General features: G+C 39.0%; 1 protein-coding gene across 1 annotated transcript in view; it reads right to left on the bottom strand.

The window, feature by feature from the left end:
* The window catches only part of smg1 (SMG1 nonsense mediated mRNA decay associated PI3K related kinase), a 108,171-nt gene that overhangs the window by 2,338 nt on the left and 84,872 nt on the right, over positions 1-20,961 (bottom strand). The window contains exons 50-61 of the mRNA XM_062964534.1: positions 18,333-18,556; positions 17,514-17,664; positions 17,120-17,309; positions 15,229-15,698; positions 13,966-14,103; positions 11,939-12,091; positions 10,316-10,495; positions 8,930-9,157; positions 7,093-7,304; positions 5,278-5,384; positions 3,030-3,209; positions 574-680 (exon numbers count right to left, since the gene is read on the bottom strand). Coding sequence (XP_062820604.1) covers positions 574-680; positions 3,030-3,209; positions 5,278-5,384; positions 7,093-7,304; positions 8,930-9,157; positions 10,316-10,495; positions 11,939-12,091; positions 13,966-14,103; positions 15,229-15,698; positions 17,120-17,309; positions 17,514-17,664; positions 18,333-18,556 — 2,340 coding nt within the window. The remainder of the gene's footprint in view (positions 1-573; positions 681-3,029; positions 3,210-5,277; positions 5,385-7,092; positions 7,305-8,929; positions 9,158-10,315; positions 10,496-11,938; positions 12,092-13,965; positions 14,104-15,228; positions 15,699-17,119; positions 17,310-17,513; positions 17,665-18,332; positions 18,557-20,961) is intronic.

Genomic DNA, 20,961 nt, shown 5'->3' with positions numbered 1-20,961 from the left:
CAGGGAAGATTGATTCCAGGTTGATGGGGTCAAGGAGACTCAATTGTTCATTGATCCATTGTGGCTGAGGCGGTTGCTAGGATATGAAGTAGGTGGGGCCCAAAGGGGGCAGTGCCTGCCCTTCCAACTGGCAGCCGGGGGAGAACGGCTCTTCCTCATCCTCTAATTTGGACTTTATTTTTCTAGGGTTTTTTTATTGAAAGACATAGATTGGATGGCTATGTCTTTTGTGGCCAAATTTGGTGTGATTTGGTTCAGTGGTTTTGTTGTTCATGGGAAAAACGCACATATATAGATTTATTACTATTTACGATTTATTCTTAAACTATGTAATAATGGCCGAGTTTAAACCTAGTAATCAACCACTTTTTGTTCTTATATTTACAAGATAACAGACGTCTCAATCCCACACAGATACACAAAGGAAGATTCAAGGGTTGCTGTTCTTATTCAGCAACAACATCCAACAAGACCGTATTTGTTAAAATGTTCACCATATACAACTGAGCTGATGAGGTTATCTGAAGTAAATTTTACTTTGGGGGATTGGAGAAGAAAATAGAGATTGCTCACCTGTTCAGCCACAGACATTCTCCGGTTGGGATCCAAGTCCCGGCCCTCTAGTTTGGCTTTGACACGCTTCCACACGCTTACTGCATATGAATTCCGCTCTTGCACAGCTTCAAAAAAAAACAACAACTCCATTTTAATATATCTGAGATAGGAAACTGTCGCCTTTTAACATTAATAAACAATGGTACTATGATTTGTTAATGTTTTAAAGCACATTTTCTTGAAAAAAATTGTATCTATGAATACATTTTATACTAGGCTTTGGATTTATGTACGCTTTTTGAAATGGTTTTTAATCATCACAACATTAAAAAAACGTGTAATCTGGAGCATTTTAACACACTATATGAAAATGAATGACTGCTCAATCTATATATATAAAAAGGTAATGAAATTTCAGCCTAGGACAAAACAACAAGACTACACATCCCAGAAACACTAAACTTGGCAGCACAACCCCTCATCCATGCCTCTATGTTCATACAACAAAAAGAAAAATAAAGTCCTGATTAGAGAGGAAGAATTGTTTTTATCCAATTGCTGCCAGTTAGAAGGCTAAGCTCCACCCACTTGGTCTCCTAGCAACCCACTCAGCCCAGGGGACAGGCAGAGTTAGGCCTCACTTAGGCCTCTTCCACACTACCTATAAAATACAGATTATCAGATTCTAACTGGATTATATGGCAGTGTAGACTCAAGGCCCTTCCACACAGCTATACAGTAGAGTCTCACTTATCCAACATAAACGGGCCGGCAGAATGTTGGATAAGCAAATATGTTGGATAATAAGGAGGCATTAAGGAAAAGCCTATTAAACATCAAATTAGGTTATGATTTTACAAATGAAGCACCAAAACATGTTAGACAACAAGTTTGGCAGAAAAAGTAGTTCAATACGCAGTGATGCTATGTAGTAATTACTGTATTTACGAATTTAGCACCAAAATATCACGATATATTGAAAACATTGACTACAAAAATGCGTTGGATAATCCAGAACGTTGGATAAGCGAGTGTTGGATAAGTGAGACTCTACTGTATTACCCATTTATAATGGACAATGTCAGGGGAAAACCTTTACCCTTGACCTTAACTACCACCAATTCCTCAATACTCTATTTCCCATACCGCCAGACTTCGCCACAGCAATGCGTGGCCGGGCACAGCTAGTAATCTATAAATGTCTTCCTGTATTCCTAGCTATACTATGAGGCCTTCACAACATTGCTTAACACAATTTAAGGTGGTTTCTAAAGATATCAGGGATGCCAGAGGAAGGCTTTCTGAAGGCTGGAAAAATGCATAGATATTGCAAGAAAGACAAACTCGAAGGACGTAATTAAGCTATGGTTATGGCTTTTACCAACTTCAGTGAGATTATATATTAGATCTGTGTTGGTGGAATAATCATTTTGTTCTTTTCTTGTTTTTGTTTCCTTCCCTCTTCTATATTTTTGAATGTACAGTAGAGTCTCACCTATCCAAGCCTCTGGATTATCCAAGCCATTTTTGTAGTCAATGTTTTCAATACATCGTGATATTTTGGTGCTAAATTCGTAAATACAGTAATTACTACATAGCATTACTGCGTATTGAACTACTTTTTCTGTCAAATGTGTTGTCTAACATGATGTTTTGGTGCTTAATTTGTAAAATCATAACCTTATTTGGTGTTTAATAGGCTTTTCCTTAATCCCTCCTTATTATCCAAGATATTTGCTTATCCAAGCTTCTGCCGGCCCGTTTAGCTTGGATCAGTGAGACTCTACTGTATATTATTTTGTGGTAATATAGATTGCTGGTGCTAAATACAATTTTCAAAAGTCACAAACCGGAAAATATATCTTGATAATTCAGATGATAAGAACTATTCGTAAAAACAAAACTATGTACAAAAACAAAGGGGAAGAAAGAAGAAAGGGAGAAAAGAACAAGAATAGAACAGAAAAATAGAAAAGGAACAGACCTCTGGAAGTTACCAGGAAGTCAAAACAACCAATCATTTTGCTATGTAACATCGTTTCTCTATCCTGATAATTTTAACCTTTATTTATATCTCAATCTCTTCTTCGCCTATGCTCTCTATCTATCTATCTATCTATCTATCTATTCTTCTATATACTGCAATTAGGTAACTATAACAATAATAACAAAATTTTAATTAATTTTTTCCAGAATATATACCATTTAGTGTAGGTAATATACATAGTAAAATAGATACTATAACTTGCAGTCTTAAATCTGTTCTATTTATGTCCCTTTTTTCATATCTATATATTAACCTTTCTTTTTCTCTTTTCTCTTTTCCTTTTTTCTTTTACTATTCCTTCTTTATTACTATTATATTATTATTGTACTATAAAAGAAATCTTAATAAAAAGTATTATAAAAAAATAATAATTCAGATGTGTTTTGCTCACTGAAAAGTCCAACGTTCTACTTTGTTTACAACTTACCTTTCCCTGTTTTAGGGTCCCGGATGGCCTTTTTAGGGCTAGACACAACGCTCTTCCCAGTCCCGGCAATTGCGCCCGGAGGAGTATCTGCGGATGGCGCCAGGTTCTTCTGAATGACCTTCCTTGTATTCTGCGACATCACCTCCGGCTGGGTTTTCTGCCCCGTGTTGCTACGGACCGCTAGAAACATAAAGGAAAAAACAAGGTCTTGACTTCAGATTCCTGGCTCAAAAAGTATGTGTGTGAAAAAGGGCTTGCAGAATGTATTTACAGTCTTCCCTCACTACTTCACGGTTCACTTTTCAGTTTTTCAATCTATATATATATATAAAAGGGTAATGAAATTTCAGCCTAGGACAAAACAACAAAACTACACATCCCAGAAACACTAAACTTGGCAGCACAACCCTCATCCATGCCTCTACGTTCATACAACAAAAAGAAAAGAAAAATAAAGTCCTAATTAGAGGGAGAGGAAGAATTGTTTTTATCCAATTGCTGCCAGTTAGAAGGCTAAGCTCCGCCCACTTGGTCTCCTAGCAACCCACTCAGCCCAGGGGACAGGCAGAGTTAGGCTTCACTTAGGCCTCTTCCACACTGCCTATAAAATACAGATTATCTGATTTTAACTGGATTATATGGCAGTGTAGACTCAAGGCCCTTCCACACAGCTATATAACCCATTTAGAATCATAGAATCATAGAATCATAGAATAGTAGAGTTGGAAGAGACCTCAAGGGCCATCTAGTCCAACCCCCCGCTAAGAAGCAGGAAATATTTATAATTGGACTTAATGTCAGGAGAAAACCTTTAGCCTTTACCTTAACTACCACCAATTCCTCAAGACTTTATTTCCCATACCACCAGACTTCACCACAGCAACGCGTGGCCGGGCACAGCTAGTCTATATATATATAAAATAGTAATGAAATTTCGGCCTAGGACAAAACAAGAAAACTACACATCCCAGAAACACTAAACTTGGCAGCACAACCCCTCATCCATGCCTCTATGTTCATACAACAAAAAGAAAAATAAAGTCCTGATTAGAGAGGAAGAATTGTTTTTATCCAATTGCTGCCAGTTAGAAGGCTAAGCTCCGCCCACTTGCTCTCCTAGCAACCCACTCAGCCCAGGGGACAGGCAGAGTTAGGCCTCACTTAGGCCTCTTCCACACTGCCTATAAAATACAGATTATCTGATTTTAACTGGATTATATGGCAGTGTAGACTCAAGGCCCTTCCACACAGCTATATAACCCATTTATAATTGGACTTAATGTCAGGAGAAAACCTTTAGCCTTTACCTTAACTACCACCAGTTCCTCAATACTTTATTTCCCATACCACTATACTTCGCCACAACAATGCGTGGCCGGGCACAGCTAGTAAACTCTAAAAGACTATTATAAATCATTAAAAAATTACAATTTACAGCCTAAGGAAGGGAGGAAGGAGAAGCCAAAGGGAGAGAAAAGGAGCCCAAGTGGCAACGGGAGGAGAAGGAGGTGATTTATCAACATACAATTGGTTGATAAAGGCTTAAAATAGAGGATAACTACTAAAACAATATATAAATATTAAAATAAATATAGCGTCCCTACTTCGCGGATTTTCACTTATTGCGGGTGGTCCTGGAACCTAACCCCAGCAATAAGTGAGGGAACACTGTATTTATTTTTTATTTTCAGTATTTCTATTCTGCCTTTCTAATCCCAAGGGAGACAAAGAGCGGACCACCGAACACATATACGGCAAACATTCAATGCTGTTATTTTCTGACAAGACAAGCAAATGTGCATAGATAGAGGTATATAGGCTTTCCCATCTTTGGCGTCTTGGAGGCTGTGCTAGTGACATATTAATATTACTAATAATATTACAATGTAATGATATAGTACAATATAGTAATTTAATGCTAGTATTGTACTATGCTCATAATAGAATGTATTGTATGTGAATGTAATTTGTAAGCCACTCCGAGTCCCCTTTGGGGTGAGAAGGGTGGCATATAAATGTAGTAAATTAATAAGTAAATAAATAAATGTCGCTAATAATAATAATAATAATACAACCCTAGAAGGAGGGTGAGTCAATTGTTCCTTGAAACCCGCATCTTTCAGGAGAAAGAACCCAACTAGTGGGAAGGCTGCCCTGATGCCAATTAAAAGGGAACGATGATGATGATAATGTATACACAACTCCCACAATCCCTCGGGAGTGCAAAATATCTAGAGGACCAATTCACCTGCAGCAAATGTTGGCTGACACGTCGCAGCAGACGTTGGGCTCGAGCATTCGTTGGGAGCATCCGTGATTAACGGCGATGCAAAGCTTACTAGGTTGTTGTAGACACTAGGAAAAATAAGAAAACTCCATAAATGCATGTACGCATTTCAAGGTCCCAAGAGAAAATCCTGTATAAGAATGGTGCATTACACAAAATACATTTTTTCTACATCTTGAGGAAATGGGGAGACATTCAGGTATTTCATACCAATCAGTATCTCAAAACAGTAGTAGTAATAATAATAATCTATATATATAAAAAGGAGTAATGGTGTCCGTTCCTCCCACTAAACAACAAAAGTACAAGCCCCAGAACCTAGAAATTTGGCAACACAACCCACCATCGTTGCCCCTAGGTTCCAACAAAAAAAAAAGAAAAGAAAAATAAAGTCCTAATTAGAGGGAGAGAAATAATTGTTTTTGTCCAATTGCTGCCAGTTAGAAGGCTAAGCTTCACCCACTTGGTCTCCTAGCAACCCACTTAGCAGTGTTAATAAAAGAATAAAAAATAAAATAAATACAAATAAGAAAATAAAAAAAATAATAAAAAAACACTAAAATAATTAAAAACACTAAAAAATAAATAAAATAAATAATTAAATAAAATACTATAATAACAAAATAACTAAAAATAATACAACAAAAATAATGAAATATAATAAATAAAAAAGGTAAGTTACAATAAAATTCATTAAAAATACAAATAACGTCAAATAAAAATTCCACAACAATTTTAACCAATATCACCACCACTTTGCCACAGCAACGCGTGGCTGGGCACTGTTAGTAATAATAACAACAACAACAACTTTATTCTTATATCCCGCCACCATCTCCCCAAAGGGCCCAGCAAAACATACCCTATATACTCGAGTATAAGCCGACCCGAATACTACAAAAAACTGGGATAACTTATTGACCCAAGTATAAGCCGAGGGTGGGAAATGAAGCAGCTACTGATAAATTTCGAAATAAAAATAGATACCAATAAAATTACATTAATCGAGGCATCAGTAGGTTAAATAATATGTGTGTGTGTGTGTGTGTATACACGCTGGAACTCAATTGACAGACCCAGTCTTTTAAACTTGAACACGCCTATCTGTATTTTATAATGCGTTTTATGAATGTTTTATGTAAGTTAATTTTTAACTGATTTATAGTGTATTGTACAGGTTTTATATGTGTGTTTTATTGTAAGCCGCCCTGAGTCCCCTGCTGGGTGAGAAGGGTGGGATATAAAAGTTATTTTATATATATATATATATATATATATATATATATATATATATATATATATATATATATGGATACAGATATACAGGGACATCAATCAGTATGTATACAGGATTTGCAAAGACCTGCAAACATATGAGGAGAAAATTCATATATAAAATTAATATATAGATAGATAGATACAGATATGTAAGTACATAGGGATTGCAAATGCATGCGGGGAGAAATGCCTATATATCTGTAGGAGAGATTAACAAATATTTCAGGGGGAAATGCTTTTATAAGATTAATGGATATATATTCTTCTTCTTCTTCTTCTATTATAAACAAAATAAATATACGACAACATAAAACACATAAAACACACCATTTACTTTAAAACTCCTTAACCTGAAGCTGCTCTCAAAAACGTTTGTCTCTTCGGACTAAAGAACATCCAATGAAGTTTGCACTGAGGATTTTATCAGTTTCTATGATTCTAGTAACTAGAATGTTCACCTTGAGTCAAATAAGCCAAGAAGCAGTCACGTCTGCCTACCTCTGACTCTGGGTTCTCAGTTCTTTCAGGGTCGGAGTGATTTCTTGCAGCATTTCAATATGTTCCTGACTGCGGACCTGACCCATCGCCTGAACTAACGTAAACAGAACCGTTTGGATATTATCCTGCCATAATTTATATTCTCCCAAGAACTGTCTGACACTGTTCTCATAGGGAACATCTTCGCCATCAGCCAGAGCCGCCTCTTCATCCTGGAATAAAGAAATAGTCGCTGTAAATTATCTTTTGAGATGTGACTGTAAAGTCCAAGAATGTGTATATGACATTTGCCAACAGAAGGCCTTTCTCTCCCAGCTCAGGACTTATACAATCCAGTACCCACCACACGCTCATGTATTGTGTATTACATGTATATCTATATCCATAATGAAAGTGAAAAATCTGTATGTATGTATATGGCACGGGTGTCTGCTCACATAGACAGCCTCCGGCCTAAACAAACAGGTCACCGTTCCCAGTGCTGAGGAGCCACCAAGTCACTCCCTCCACTGACATTGCAGGTTATAGTGAGTGCAATGAACATGTCACTCAAACCCTTCCCGTGTCCTCCACAAACACCATCCTGCCCCCCACACAAGTGAAGGCTTTCATGTGGGGCCCATTTCATCCTAGATGTTCTGTTTTTCCTCCAGAATAGACATTCCAGGGTTTCTTCATTTGCATGACCCCGCCCACTGCCTCTCCCTTAACCCTTTCATACCATTTCCTGGCAAACAGTGAACAGAGGAATTGATCAGCAACTGAACAAGAGGTAAGGGGAGAATTCACACCATGATTTACAAGACTTGTACTTGACCTGTTCACCCAAACAACAATGCATCTGGACCACACTGGTCATGGATGATGGGACTTGCAGTACTTTCACTGGTACTGTGACCCCCACCGACAATAGATTGGGATCAAATTTGGCACAGAGAAGCCCCATGACCAATTGAACATACTACAGGGGGTAATAGGAATGGACCTTGATTTTGGGAGTTATAGTTCACCTGCATCCAGAAAGCACTGAACCCAGCTGACATCAGATTCACACAGACCCAACATGGCCAACTGTGCATACAGGCATGCTTTCGGGGTGATTGCTCTGGGAGTTGTAGTTTATTTATTTATTTATTTACAATATTTATATTCCGCCCTTCTCACCCTGAAGGGGACTCAGGGCGGATCACATTACACATATAAGGCAAACATTCAGTGCCTTCACATAGAACAAAGACAGAGACAAACGCAGGCTCCGAGCTGGCCTCGAACTCATGACCTCTTGGTCAGAGTGATTTGTTGCAACTGGCTGCAGCTGGCTCCTCGCCAGCCTGTGCCACAGGCGCACTGAACCCAGTCGACAACGGATCTGGACCAAACTTGCCACAGAGAAGCCTCATGACCAACTAAACAAACTACAGGGGTTTAGGGGAATGGACCTTGATTTTGGGAATTATAGGTCACCTCGATCCAGAAAGTATTGAACCCTGCTGACATCAGATGTGGATAAACATTTGGAACACAAACCCAACATAGCCAATTGTGCATACAGGCCTGCTTTGGGGGTGATTGTCCTGGGAATCTGGGAGTTGTAGTTCACCCTTATCCAGACAGCACTGAACCCAGCCAACGACAGATCTGGACCAAACTTAAGTCATATTTCTGAACATCCCAAAACAAACAGTGCCTTCTTCTAATAACCCAGGTCCCCAAGCTAGTGAAGCATAAATGACTTTCAAGTTCAGACTTCAGTCCAACTCTTACGATATACATATATGCAAATACAAATATTTCAAAACACTTCTGGTCCCAAGCTTTTCAGATAAAGGACACCCACCTTTGCCATGGCTTTCAGCAGGTGCTTGACATCTCCCAGTTGCCTGTTGTGCCCGGTCAGCACGCTTTTGATACTATCAACCAGGTTCTGAATGGTTTCACACACAGTTTCGATCTGCTGCTCCTTCTCAGTCTGCACAGTTCTCTGAGTGGAAGTGTCCTGGGACAGCTGCTTGTGAGCAGAGATGAGCCACTCCGAACTACCAATGGGATGCTCAGGATTGGTGCCCTAAAGCAAAGAAAGGTTTCACCAAATGTTTAAACAAGACAAGACAGACATTTTTATCCTTAAGAAGACATGTACCGTATATACTCGAGGATAAGCCGGCCCGAATATAAGCTGAGGCACCTAATTTTACCACAAAAAAACTGGAAAAACATCAATTCCAGTATAAGCCGAGGGTGGTAAATTTCAGAAATCAAAATAGATACCAATAAAATTACATTGATTGAGGCATCAGTAGGTTCAATGTTTTTGAATATTTACATAAAGCTCAAATTTAATATAAGACTTCTAACTCTGATTAAATCATTATTCTCATTTTCGTCAATGTAAATGTGCTTATGTATCCTTTTAATAATAATAGAGTAAAATAATACATGTAATCATAATAATAATAAATACAGGAAAATAATACATGTAATAATAATAAGATTAAATTACATTAATTGAGGCATCAGTAGGTTAAATGTTTTTGAATATTTACATCAAGCTCAAATTTGAGATAAGACTGTCCAACTCTGATCAAATCATTATTCTCAACTTCTTCAATGTCAAGGTGCTTATGTATCCTTTTAATAATAATAGAGTAAAATAATACATGTAGTAATAATAATAATAAATACAGGAAAATAATACATGTAATAATAGAGTAAAATAATAAATGCAATAATAATATCAGAGTGAAACAATAAATGTATTAATAATAATAAAAATGGAGTAAAATAAATGTAATAGTAGCAACAATAATAGAGAAAAATAGTAAATGTAATAATACCAATAACAATAGAGAAAAATAATAAATATCCCATATATTCTCGAGTATAAGCCAACCAGGATCCTCACCCGAGTATAAGCCAAGGGGGGCTTTTTCAGTCTTAAAAAAAGGGTTGAAAAATTAGGCTTATACTCGAGTATATACAGTACCTCCCTTGTAAATCCTCAACTACGTCCCTTACTTCTTGATTCACATTAACTGTGTTTTTGAATGCATGTGACTTTTGGATGCGTAAGAACATTTTGTCTCCAGAAACCAGACTTGTGTAAAACAGAGCACAGACGGGGAGCAGAGAGCAATTTAAATCCAAAATACAGTTCCAATAGGATGTTTTACCTCTGGCTAGTAGGGGTAAAACATCTTATTCTGTCTCCATCTCCTTTACTCACCACTCTGTGAATTAAACGAAGCTCCAGCTCAGACACTGTGCTGTTAAACTGTGATGCAAATGAACACATTTGTTGGCAACGTTTGACAAGCTCAAACAAGGCAGCGTCAAGGTTTAAGGCTTCTGCTGTTCTGGTGCGCAAACTTTCAAAGTGAATGATGTTGCTACAAAGGAAAGTAACCTGCAGGAGAAAGCAGGAGGAAAAATAATCAGAAATCACAAGTTAAAATTCAATTATTATTATTATTATTATTGACACAAAGACATAGTATGACACAGCAGACAAGATAGATATGCTGGATTTCGTATCACAAAATCACAAGTCGAACACTTCCCAAGTGTCTAGGACTGTGTGATGTATTTTCGGATGATGCGCGCAGATCCCATTATTATTATTATTATTATTATTATTGCATTTCTATCCCGCTTTTCTCCCGTGGGTGGGACTCAAAGCAACTTACAAAATACAAAACCAATACAAATACATCCGCACACAATACATAATCAGCTGCACATCATATACCAATATAAAAAACCAATTTAGCATATCATATAAAACAGTTAAAACTTAATGTTTCGTCAAAGACTTTCATGGCCAGGATCACAGGGTTGCTGTGTGTTTTCCAGGCTGTGTGTCCATGTTCCAGAAGTATTCTCTCCCGACGTTTTGCCCACATCTATGGTAGGCATCCTCAGAGGTTGTGAGGTATATGGAAAAACTAAGCAAGGAAGGTTTATATATCTGTGGAAGTAAGAACTCTTGTCTGTTGGAGGCCAATGTGACTGTTGTTATTAATAACTTTTGTTAGCATTAAATGGCCTTCCCAGCCTCACATCATGGCCTTTGTTCAGAGTAGTTAGCTGCCCCTGATTGATTCCTGTCTGGACCTCTTTTGTTTTCGGAGTGCTGCTCCTTATGCTCCACAAGCATGTGGACAACTTCAACAGAAAGGAGGAGACCATGAAAACAACAAAATCTGGCTACCAGCATTAAAACACTCCAAAATCAGAACAGTAAATAAGAAAGAGCAGCACTCTGAAAACATAAGAATTCCAGACAGGAATCAATCAGGGGCAGCTAACGACTCTGAACAAAGGATTCCCCCAGGCCAGGAGGTGAGGCTGGGAAGGCCATTGAATGCTAACAAAGGTGATGAATTACAACATTCACACTGGCCTCCAACAGACCAGAGTTCTTCCTCCCACCCAGGAACTCTCACAACCTCTGTGGATGCCTGCCATAGATGTGGGCAAAACATCAGGAGAGAATACTTCTGGAAAATGGCCGTACAACCAGGAAAACACACAATAACCCAGTTAAAACTTACAGCAAGCACCAACGTCTGGCCACTGAGGTTATTTGTCAAATATTATCGGACTATTATCAGACGGGCAATGCCTCTTATCATTCATCTGGGAAATCCTGGCTCCACAGAAAGGTTTTAATTGGTGAACAAAAGGCCTGTAAAAAGGGGGCTGATCGTACCTCATTTAGATTAGTTTTGGGGAACAACAACAACAACAACTTTATTTTTATACCCTGCCTCCATCTCACTGAAGAACAATCAGATCTAAAACTGTGGCCTTCACAAATAAAGTAGACCCCAAATATAATTCGCAGTACCTGGTTGGCCCTTTGTGTTTCTTTGAGGACAAGATTTCGTCTTTCAGCGATTGTGGCATCAAAATCTTGGAGAACCGGGGCTAAGGCTGGATTCGCCCCTCCGGCCCATTTCAGGCGTTGCTCAATACTGGCCTCAAGGGCTGCCAGCTTTTCCTGAGATGGTAAAAGAAGGAGAAATCAAAAAATGATGACATCCTAGCATTTCTGTTGATACAATGCAGAACTGATAGTTGCACTATGCCATCGGTCATAGTTCACAAATTTAATTCTGGAAAACAGCAGGACATCTCCCCGTATTCTGAAATCTAGGCACTTATCATAGCGATGAATGAGCTTAGCAACTCCTTCCCCACCAAACTCTGCCGCTTGCGTCCTCAACCAGCCGGCAACACAGTGTTTTGCCACACCCAAATACCACTTCTCAGCATAGTCACCATTCAAATCTAGGTACTTATCATAGCCATGAATGAGCTTGGCAACTCCTTCCCCACCAAACTCTGCCGCTTGCGTCCTCAACCAGCCGGCAACACAGTGCTTTGCCACACCCAAATACCACTTCTCAGCATAGTCACCATTCAAATCTAGGCACTTATCATAGCGATGAATGAGCTTGGCAACTCCTTCCCCACAAAACTCTGCCGCTTGCGTCCTCAACCAGCCGGCAACACAGTGCTTTGCCACACCCAAATACCACTTCTCAGCATAGTCACCATTCAAATCTAGGTACTTATCATAGCCATGAATGAGCTTGGCAACTCCTTCCCCACCAAACTCTGCCGCTTGCGTCTTCAACCAGCCAGCAACACAGTGTTTTGCCACACCCAAATACCACTTCTCAGCATAGTCACCATTCAAATCTAGGCACTTATCATAGCGATGAATGAGCTTGGCAACTCCTTCCCCACAAAACTCTGCCGCTTGCGTCCTCAACCAGCCGGCAACACAGTGTTTTGCCACACCCAAATACCACTTCTCAGCATAGTCACCATTCAAATCTAAGTACTTATCATAGCCATGAATGAGCTTGGCAACTCCTTCCCCACCAAACTCTGCCGCTTGCGTCTTCAACCAGCCGGCAACACAGTGCTTTGCCACACCCAAATACCACTTCTCAGCATAGTCACCATTCAAATCTAGGCACTTATCATAGCGATGAATGAGCTTGGCAACTCCTTCCCCACAAAACTCTGCCGCTTGCGTCCTCAACCAGCCGGCAACACAGTGCTTTGCCACACCCAAATACCACTTCTCAACATAGTCGTCATTCAAATCTAGGCACTTATCAAAGCGATGAGCTTGGCAACTCCTTCCCCACCAAACTCTGCCGCTTGCGTCCTCAACCAGTCAGCAACACAGCATTTTGCCACACCCAAATACCACTTCTCAACATAGTCACCATTCAAATCTAGGCACTTATCATAGCGATGAATGAGCTTGGCAACTCCTTCCCCACCAAACTCTGCTGCTTGCGTCCTCAACCAGCCGGCAACACAGTGTTTTGCCACACCCAAATACCACTTCTCAACATAGTCACCATTCAAGTCTAGTCACTTATCATAGCCATGAATGAGCTTGGCAACTCCTTCCCCACAAAACTCTGCCGCTTGCGTCCTCAACCAGCCGGTCACCCCTTCCCGCAGCTGCACATCGTCGCCAAAACACTGATTGAGGACGCAAGCGGCAGAGTTTGGTGGGGGAGGAGTTGCCAAGCTCATTCATGGCTATGATAAGTGCCTAGATTTGAATGGCGACTATGTTGAGAAGTAGTATTTGAGTGTGGCAAAACGCTGTGTTGCCGGCTGGTTTGGAAAACACACTGATAAGGGAGGGTAAGAGAGGAATATCTCATATATTGCAAGCCATGGCCTCCAGGTTCTGAAAAACAAGGCTCAACTACGAGTATATATGGTAATTATATAACAGTACTGAATGTTTGCCATATATGTATTCTGTAATCCGCTCTGAGTCCCCTCGGGGAAATACAGCGTAATGCAAACAAAGAATATTAATATAGTTATTAGTATTACCTGAACTGCTGCAATAGAAGCTTCAATCTGGCCAAGCGTGTGAAGTTTCTTTTTCATACTGGCTAAAATGGCAGACCGAGGAGGAGGAGTGACTGTCATGGCTTGTGGACGATTGACAAGGAGATCTTCATGCTGCCACTTTGGAAAGAAAAATAATTTTTAAAATCAGCTTGACATATTGGAGATTGACTGACAAAGTCCATTCTTGTTTGTGGGAGAAGAAAACCAAGGACAACCAAAGCAGAATCCTTGTGGGAAGTGTAGGGTCAGTTTAGTCCTAAAAGGCCTCTCAGGAGAGGTATAGAGGCTCAGCCCTGTCTCATGCTCTTGGGAAGAGGCCCCGCCCCCACCCCTAGCCCCGCCCTTTAGTCCTAAAAGGCCTCTCAGGAGAAATATAGAGGCTCAGCCCTGTCTCATGCTCTTGGGAAGAGGCCCCGCCCCCACCCCTAGCCCCGCCCTTTAGTCCTTTCAGGAGAGGTATAGAGGCTCAGCCCTGTCTCAGGCTCTTGGGAAGAGGCCCCACCCCTTCCCTAGCTCCGCCCTTTAGTCCTAAAAGGCCTCTCAGGAGAGGTATAGAGGCTCAGCCCTGTCTCGGGCTCTTGGAAGGAGGCCCCGCCCCCTTCCCTAGCCCCGCCCTCTGTGTGCCAAAAAGCGCCTCAAGAGAGGTATAGATTCTCAGCCTTGTCTCAGGCTCTTGGGAAGAAGCCACGCCCACTCCTCTAGCTCCGCCCCGTGTCCTATCAGGTGCCTCAGGTGCTCAGCCCTGTCTGAGCACCTGGGAAGAGGCCCCGCCCCTCCCCTGGCCCCGCCCCATGTCGTAATAGGTGCCATCACCGCCCCCCCTGGATCGCTGTCGCACCCACTTTGGGAATCACTGCTATAAAATATACATATCACATTGGGGCCGGGCTGTGGTGCAGGCTGTTGAGCAACCAGCTGCAGCCAGCTGCAATGAATCACTCTGACCAGGAGGTCATGAGTTCGAGGCCAGCTCGGAGCCCCATGTTTTGTCTTGTCTTTGTTCAATGTTAAGGCATTGAATGTTTGCCTTATATGTGTAATGTGATCTGCCCTGAGTCCCCTTCGGGGTGAGAAAGAAGGGCGGAATATAAATACTGTAAATAAAATAAATAAATAAAATAATTCTCAAGGGGCATCCTGACCAGTAGAGAACAACAATTCACTCTGTCTCAAAACAGCGCTCATAGATGGCTAGTTTCCCAACATCTGGAGGAAAGATGCAGGCGTGGTCTGCTCACCTACCTGGAACATTGCGATGTGGAGCTGCACTCTCTGCAGGCTGGTCTTACAAGAGGAAATGCTGGTCTCGAGCCTCCGCACCAAGTCATGCTTCTTCCAGGCGGTGTCGTACGAACTGGCCAGGACCGTCGCTCTGTTCATAACCAACTGGGAGTATTTGCCAATCTGGATGTTGTGCTCGACCGCTTTCTTACACAAGTCGTCCACCGAGACCTTGCTTTCCGCCCCAAAATCCTTGGCCTCCACTTGAGCGATGATATCCACGCCCAGGGCGCTGATGAAACTGCACAGCGTCAGACCCAAAGCCTGGTTGGGGAGGCCGATTAAAAGCTGCCGGACAAAGTCGGCCGTGAAGGCTTTGATGGGTTTGGCCATTTGATCTTCATTGAAGCAACAGTTCCGGTACAAAGTCTTCACATTGACCATCTGCACCGGCCCATTCACAGTGTTCTGATCTTCAATGGAGCTTATGCCTTTGAGAAGAAGAGCATTACAAAGAACTGTAATAAAACTAAAATCCTCAGTAATACTGATTAATGCAATATTCTATGCAAGGGAAATGGCTATTCCATCTTTCTGTAGATACTTCAGGACAGTAAATGGAGAAAACGGAGGAATTCCAGACAAGAAACAATCAGGGCCAGCTAACACCTCCTAACAGAATTCCCCCCAGGCAGGAAGCAGCCAGGCTTTGAAGCTGAAAAGCTAATCAAGCTGGCCAATTGCAACATTCACATGTAAGTAATATGCAACTGTCCAATAATAAATGATGGAAATAATAGGTTTTGGATGGAAATTCAATGAACGGGTAGTGTGCAATCATAGATATGAGTTTGCTACAGCTGTTGGTTTGTATTTAATTACAGGGTTTCGTGTGAATTAGTGTCTTTATTTCATTTTTCACACATGGGAACTGATATAAGGAATTGCACCTGCCTTCTATTTATTTATTTATTAGTGACATTTATATATACATAGGTATATAAGAGTAATAACTAAATACTACTTCCTTTGTATAACCGTACTACTGCTTGGCTACAGCCATAGGTTATTTATTTATTTATGTATTTATTTATTTATATTAGCGACATTTATATCCCACCCTTCTCACCACAAAGGGAACTCAGGGTGGCTTACAAGTTATATATAGATACAATAGATTATATTATTAGTATATCACAATGTAAGCATTATATATTACTCTATTGTACTAAACCACTATATTGCAATATTATTAGTAATATTACATGTAATATATACAATTATAATAGTGTATTATTATTATATTGTATTACATTATAATATTATTATCAATATTATATGTATATACATTATATATTATATATTACTATATTGTATTAAAGCACTATATTGCAATATTATTAGTAATATTACATGTAATATAAATATACAATTATAATAGGGTACTGTTATTATTATATTGTATTACATTATAATATTATCAATAGTATATGTATAGACATTATATTATATTATTAGTATAGCACAATGTAAGCATTATATATTACTCTATTGTACTAAACCACTATATTGCAATATTATTAGTCATATTAAATGTAATATAAATGTACAATTATAATAGTGTATTATTATTACATTGTATTACATTACAATATTATTATCAATATTATATGTATATACATTATATATTATATATTACTATATTGTATTAAAGCACTATATTGCAATATTATGAGTAATATTACATGTAATATAAATATACAATTGCAATACTGTATTATTATTATTATTATTATTATTATTATTATTAATGTATTACATTGTAATATTATTCTACACAAAGGCTCAGGATAAAAAAAATAATACTTGAAACAAAATGTTAAGGAAAATGGGGTCATTTCAAATTTTTTACCTGAAAGCGTTTTAGAAAATGTACCACAGAGTCTGAAAAATTCCTTGATCGTCTGCAGCCGTTTCAAAAAGAAGATCTCTTCTAGAACTTGCCGATTGTTGTCATCGTCAAAAAAGTTAACTTGGGTGCTGCGGGCTTCCCGGATGATGTCCACCTTGCGCCACGCCACGGGGATCTCCATCTTGTTCAGCTGAACGGAAATCAAGCAAAGAATGAGTTTGCGAGCCTTCTATATCTATATTTATTTATTAGCTACATTTATATTCCGCCCTTCTCACCCCGAAAGGGACTCAGGGCGGCTTACAAGCCATATGTACATAGAATATATTATAGTATTACATATTACTATATATCTTGCTTTACAAAGCCAGCCACATCAGCAAGTCAAGTATACCTTTTCAACTAATAACCCAAATGCTGTTTCCACTTGAGCAAACATTCCATCAAATGCTACTAATAGCATCTGTCCTGCTGTCATTTTGGGTGTTTCGTCAACTGAGCCGTTTCTTGGTTGAATCAATTCACCATACTGGGCATGAAGCAACCTAAAGAAATAAGAGAATGTTGTATGGGGCAACGACTGCGAAGATCCAATCATTCATGTTCCATTCTCCACAGATACTTCATAGTAAGTGACTAAAGCAGTATCTCTGCCTGTGGTGAAGGAACTGGCAATTTACCATATATACTTGAAGATAAGCTGAGTTTTTCAGCCCATTTTATGAGCTGAAAAAGCCTCACCCGGCTTATAATTGGGTCAAGCCAGCAGCGGAGCCGGGAGGCCGTTACTTGCAATATATGATCTATTTATCTCTCATCTTACCCTCCCTTATCAGTGTTTACTTTTCCGTTACTTGCTATATATGATCTATTTATCTCTCATCTTACCCTCCTTTATCAATGTTTACTTTTCCATTACTTGCAATATATGATCTACTTATCTCTCATCTTACCCTCCCTTATCAGTGTTTACTTTTCCATTACTTGCAATATATGATCTATTTATCTCTCATCTTACCCTCCCTTATCAGTGTTTACTTTTCCGTTACTTGCAATATATGATCTATTTATCTCTCATCTTACCCTCCTTTATCAATGTTTACTTTTCCGTTACTTGCAATATATGATCTATTTATCTCTCATCTTACTCTCCCTTATCAGTGTTTACTTTTCCATTACTTGCAATATATGATCTACTTATCTCTTTATTTACCTTGCAACATCAATATAATGAGCATGCACATCTTCTTCAAGTCCCATGGCTGCATTTCTTAAGTAAGCTTGAAGAGACTCAACCAGGCTTTGCAAAGGGACGTCAGTAATTTGTTCAATGAGATTATCGAGTTCGTTAAGCATGCTTTCCAAGGTGTATTCTCCTTTCATTAAACATCTAAGAGCCTCTGGAAAAATGATTTGGCGGAAATTTGAATTCAGTTCCTATAAGAAGAACAAAGAAACATGTAAGGATCAAAACAAAAGACAACTAATTTTTTCTTTATTATTATACTGCCTCCACGCTTCAACTGAGATTTTTTAAAAAGAATTATTTTATTGACATGTAAAACTAGAAGTGATCTTCAAAAAGAGCTAATGGGGAAGAGACAAATTACATTCAAATGGGCAATCTATCTATCTATATCTATATAAATGTAATGTACGTTTGTAGGACTGAGTAAACAAAAAAAACACTGAACCAAATCACACTAAATTTGGCCGCAAAAGACATAGTCATCCAATCTATGTCTTTTAAACAAACAAAAAAACCTAGAAAATAAAGTCCAAATTAGATGACGGGGAAGAGCTGTTTTCAACCCTGGCAGCCAGTCAGAAGGGTAGGCTCTGCCCCCTTTAGGCCCCGCCCACTTCATCTCCTAGCAGCCAGGATTCAGTTAGGCCTGATCCACACTGCCTATAAAATACAGATTATCAGATTTGAACTGGATCATATGGCAGTGTAGACTCAAGGCCTTTCCACACAGCTATATAACCCACTATACCAAGGCAGATAATCCACAGTATCTGCTCTGAACTGGATTATCTTGAGCCCACACTGCGATATAATCCAGTTCAGTGTGGATTTAATACAGCTGTGTAGAAGGGGCCTCATAGTATAATCAAGTTCAAAGCAGATAATACAGATTATAAATATAATATATAATTATTACTGTGGTATAATAATACAGAACAATATAAGTTCTAAAATCAGGACAGTAAATAAAGAACAACACTCTGCAAACAGGGGAATTCCAGGCAGAAAACAATCAGGACCAGCTAACACTTCCCAACAAAGGATTCCCCTAGGAATCCCACTTAGGACGACGCCACAGCAACGCGTGGCCGGGCACAGCTAGTAATAATAATAATAATCACAGTCCTTAAAGCTTGGGAAGTGTTCAACTTGTGATTCTGTGATACAAAATCCAGGATATATATCTTGTTTGCTGTGTCAATAATAATAATAATAATAATAATAATAATAATAATAATAATAATAATAATAATAATAGCAGCAGCAAAATTCTCTATAAATAAAATCAAGAGACATATTTAATGTCAGATGGCACAACTACTATGAACATCCCAAATCTGGATAAAATTTGAAAAGTCTGGGTGGTTCAAACCATTGTTGCTATAACTGGCCCTTCAGACATTGTGATAAACAATGATTATAAAAGAAAACTCACAGCAACCCAGTGACATCTTTGCTTTCTGATAGCTCAATGCACATACACTTTGTTTCATGCAAAAAATCATCAAAAATATTGTGCACCAAATTACCTTCAGGCTATGCTCATAAGGTATGTATGATTCCTGTGATTAGGCTCAAGCTCCGTTTCCAAAATCTCACTATGTATGTGTGTTTCAAAAGTACTTCTCATCCCAAGCATTTCAGATAAGGGATATTCAACCTATATCAATGATGGGCAACCTTTTGCGCTTGGTATGTCAAAATTCACCAAAAAAAAACCTAGCATGACTTGGGTGGTGTGTCACTTTGAGAAAAAAACCATAATTTCACAATATGTATAGTTTAAATAACAAAAATATACAATTGTAATATATAACTGTATTTAATAAATCAAAAACTATTTACTACCATTATTTCCATGTACAACAATCTATGGTACCTCTTGCAGTTTCCACGCTGATTTCTCTCGGTTGTAGTTTCAATGTAGTCATGAATAATGAATAATATAATAATAATATAATAGTAATAATATAATAATATACTACAATAATAATAGAATAATATATATCTATATATATAAAAGAGTGATGGAATCCTGGCAACCACCAAAACAACAAAAATAAACCCCACAACCTCGAAAATTGACAACACAACCCATCATCCATGCCTCTAGGTTGATACAACAAAAAGAAAAGAAAAATAAAGTCCTAATTAGAGGGAGAGGAATAACAGTTTTTATCCAATTGCTGCCAGTTAGAAGGCTAAGCTCCGCCCACTTGCTCTCCTAGCAACCCACTCACCCAGGGACAGGCAGAGTTAGGCCTCACTTAGGCCTCTTCCACACGGCCTATAAAATATAAATTATCAGATTTTAACTGGATTATATGGCAGTGTAGACTCAAGGCCCTTCCACACAGCTATATAACCCATTTATAATCTTATATTATCTGCTTTAACTGGATTATCTGGATTCCACACCTTTACCCTTTACCTTAACTACCACCAATTCCTCAATACTTTATTTCCCATACCACCATACTTTGCCACAGCAGCGCGTGGCCGGGCACAGCTAGTATATATATAAAAGTGTAATTTGCATAATTCCCATGGAGTAAACAACAAAACCACTGGACTAAATCACACCAAATTTAGC

Source organism: Anolis carolinensis, unplaced genomic scaffold, assembly GCF_035594765.1.
Source record: "Anolis carolinensis isolate JA03-04 unplaced genomic scaffold, rAnoCar3.1.pri scaffold_13, whole genome shotgun sequence".
Lineage (NCBI taxonomy): Eukaryota > Metazoa > Chordata > Lepidosauria > Squamata > Dactyloidae > Anolis > Anolis carolinensis.
Note: the sequence above shows the minus strand (reverse complement) of the source record. Positions and strands in the feature narration are given on the sequence as shown.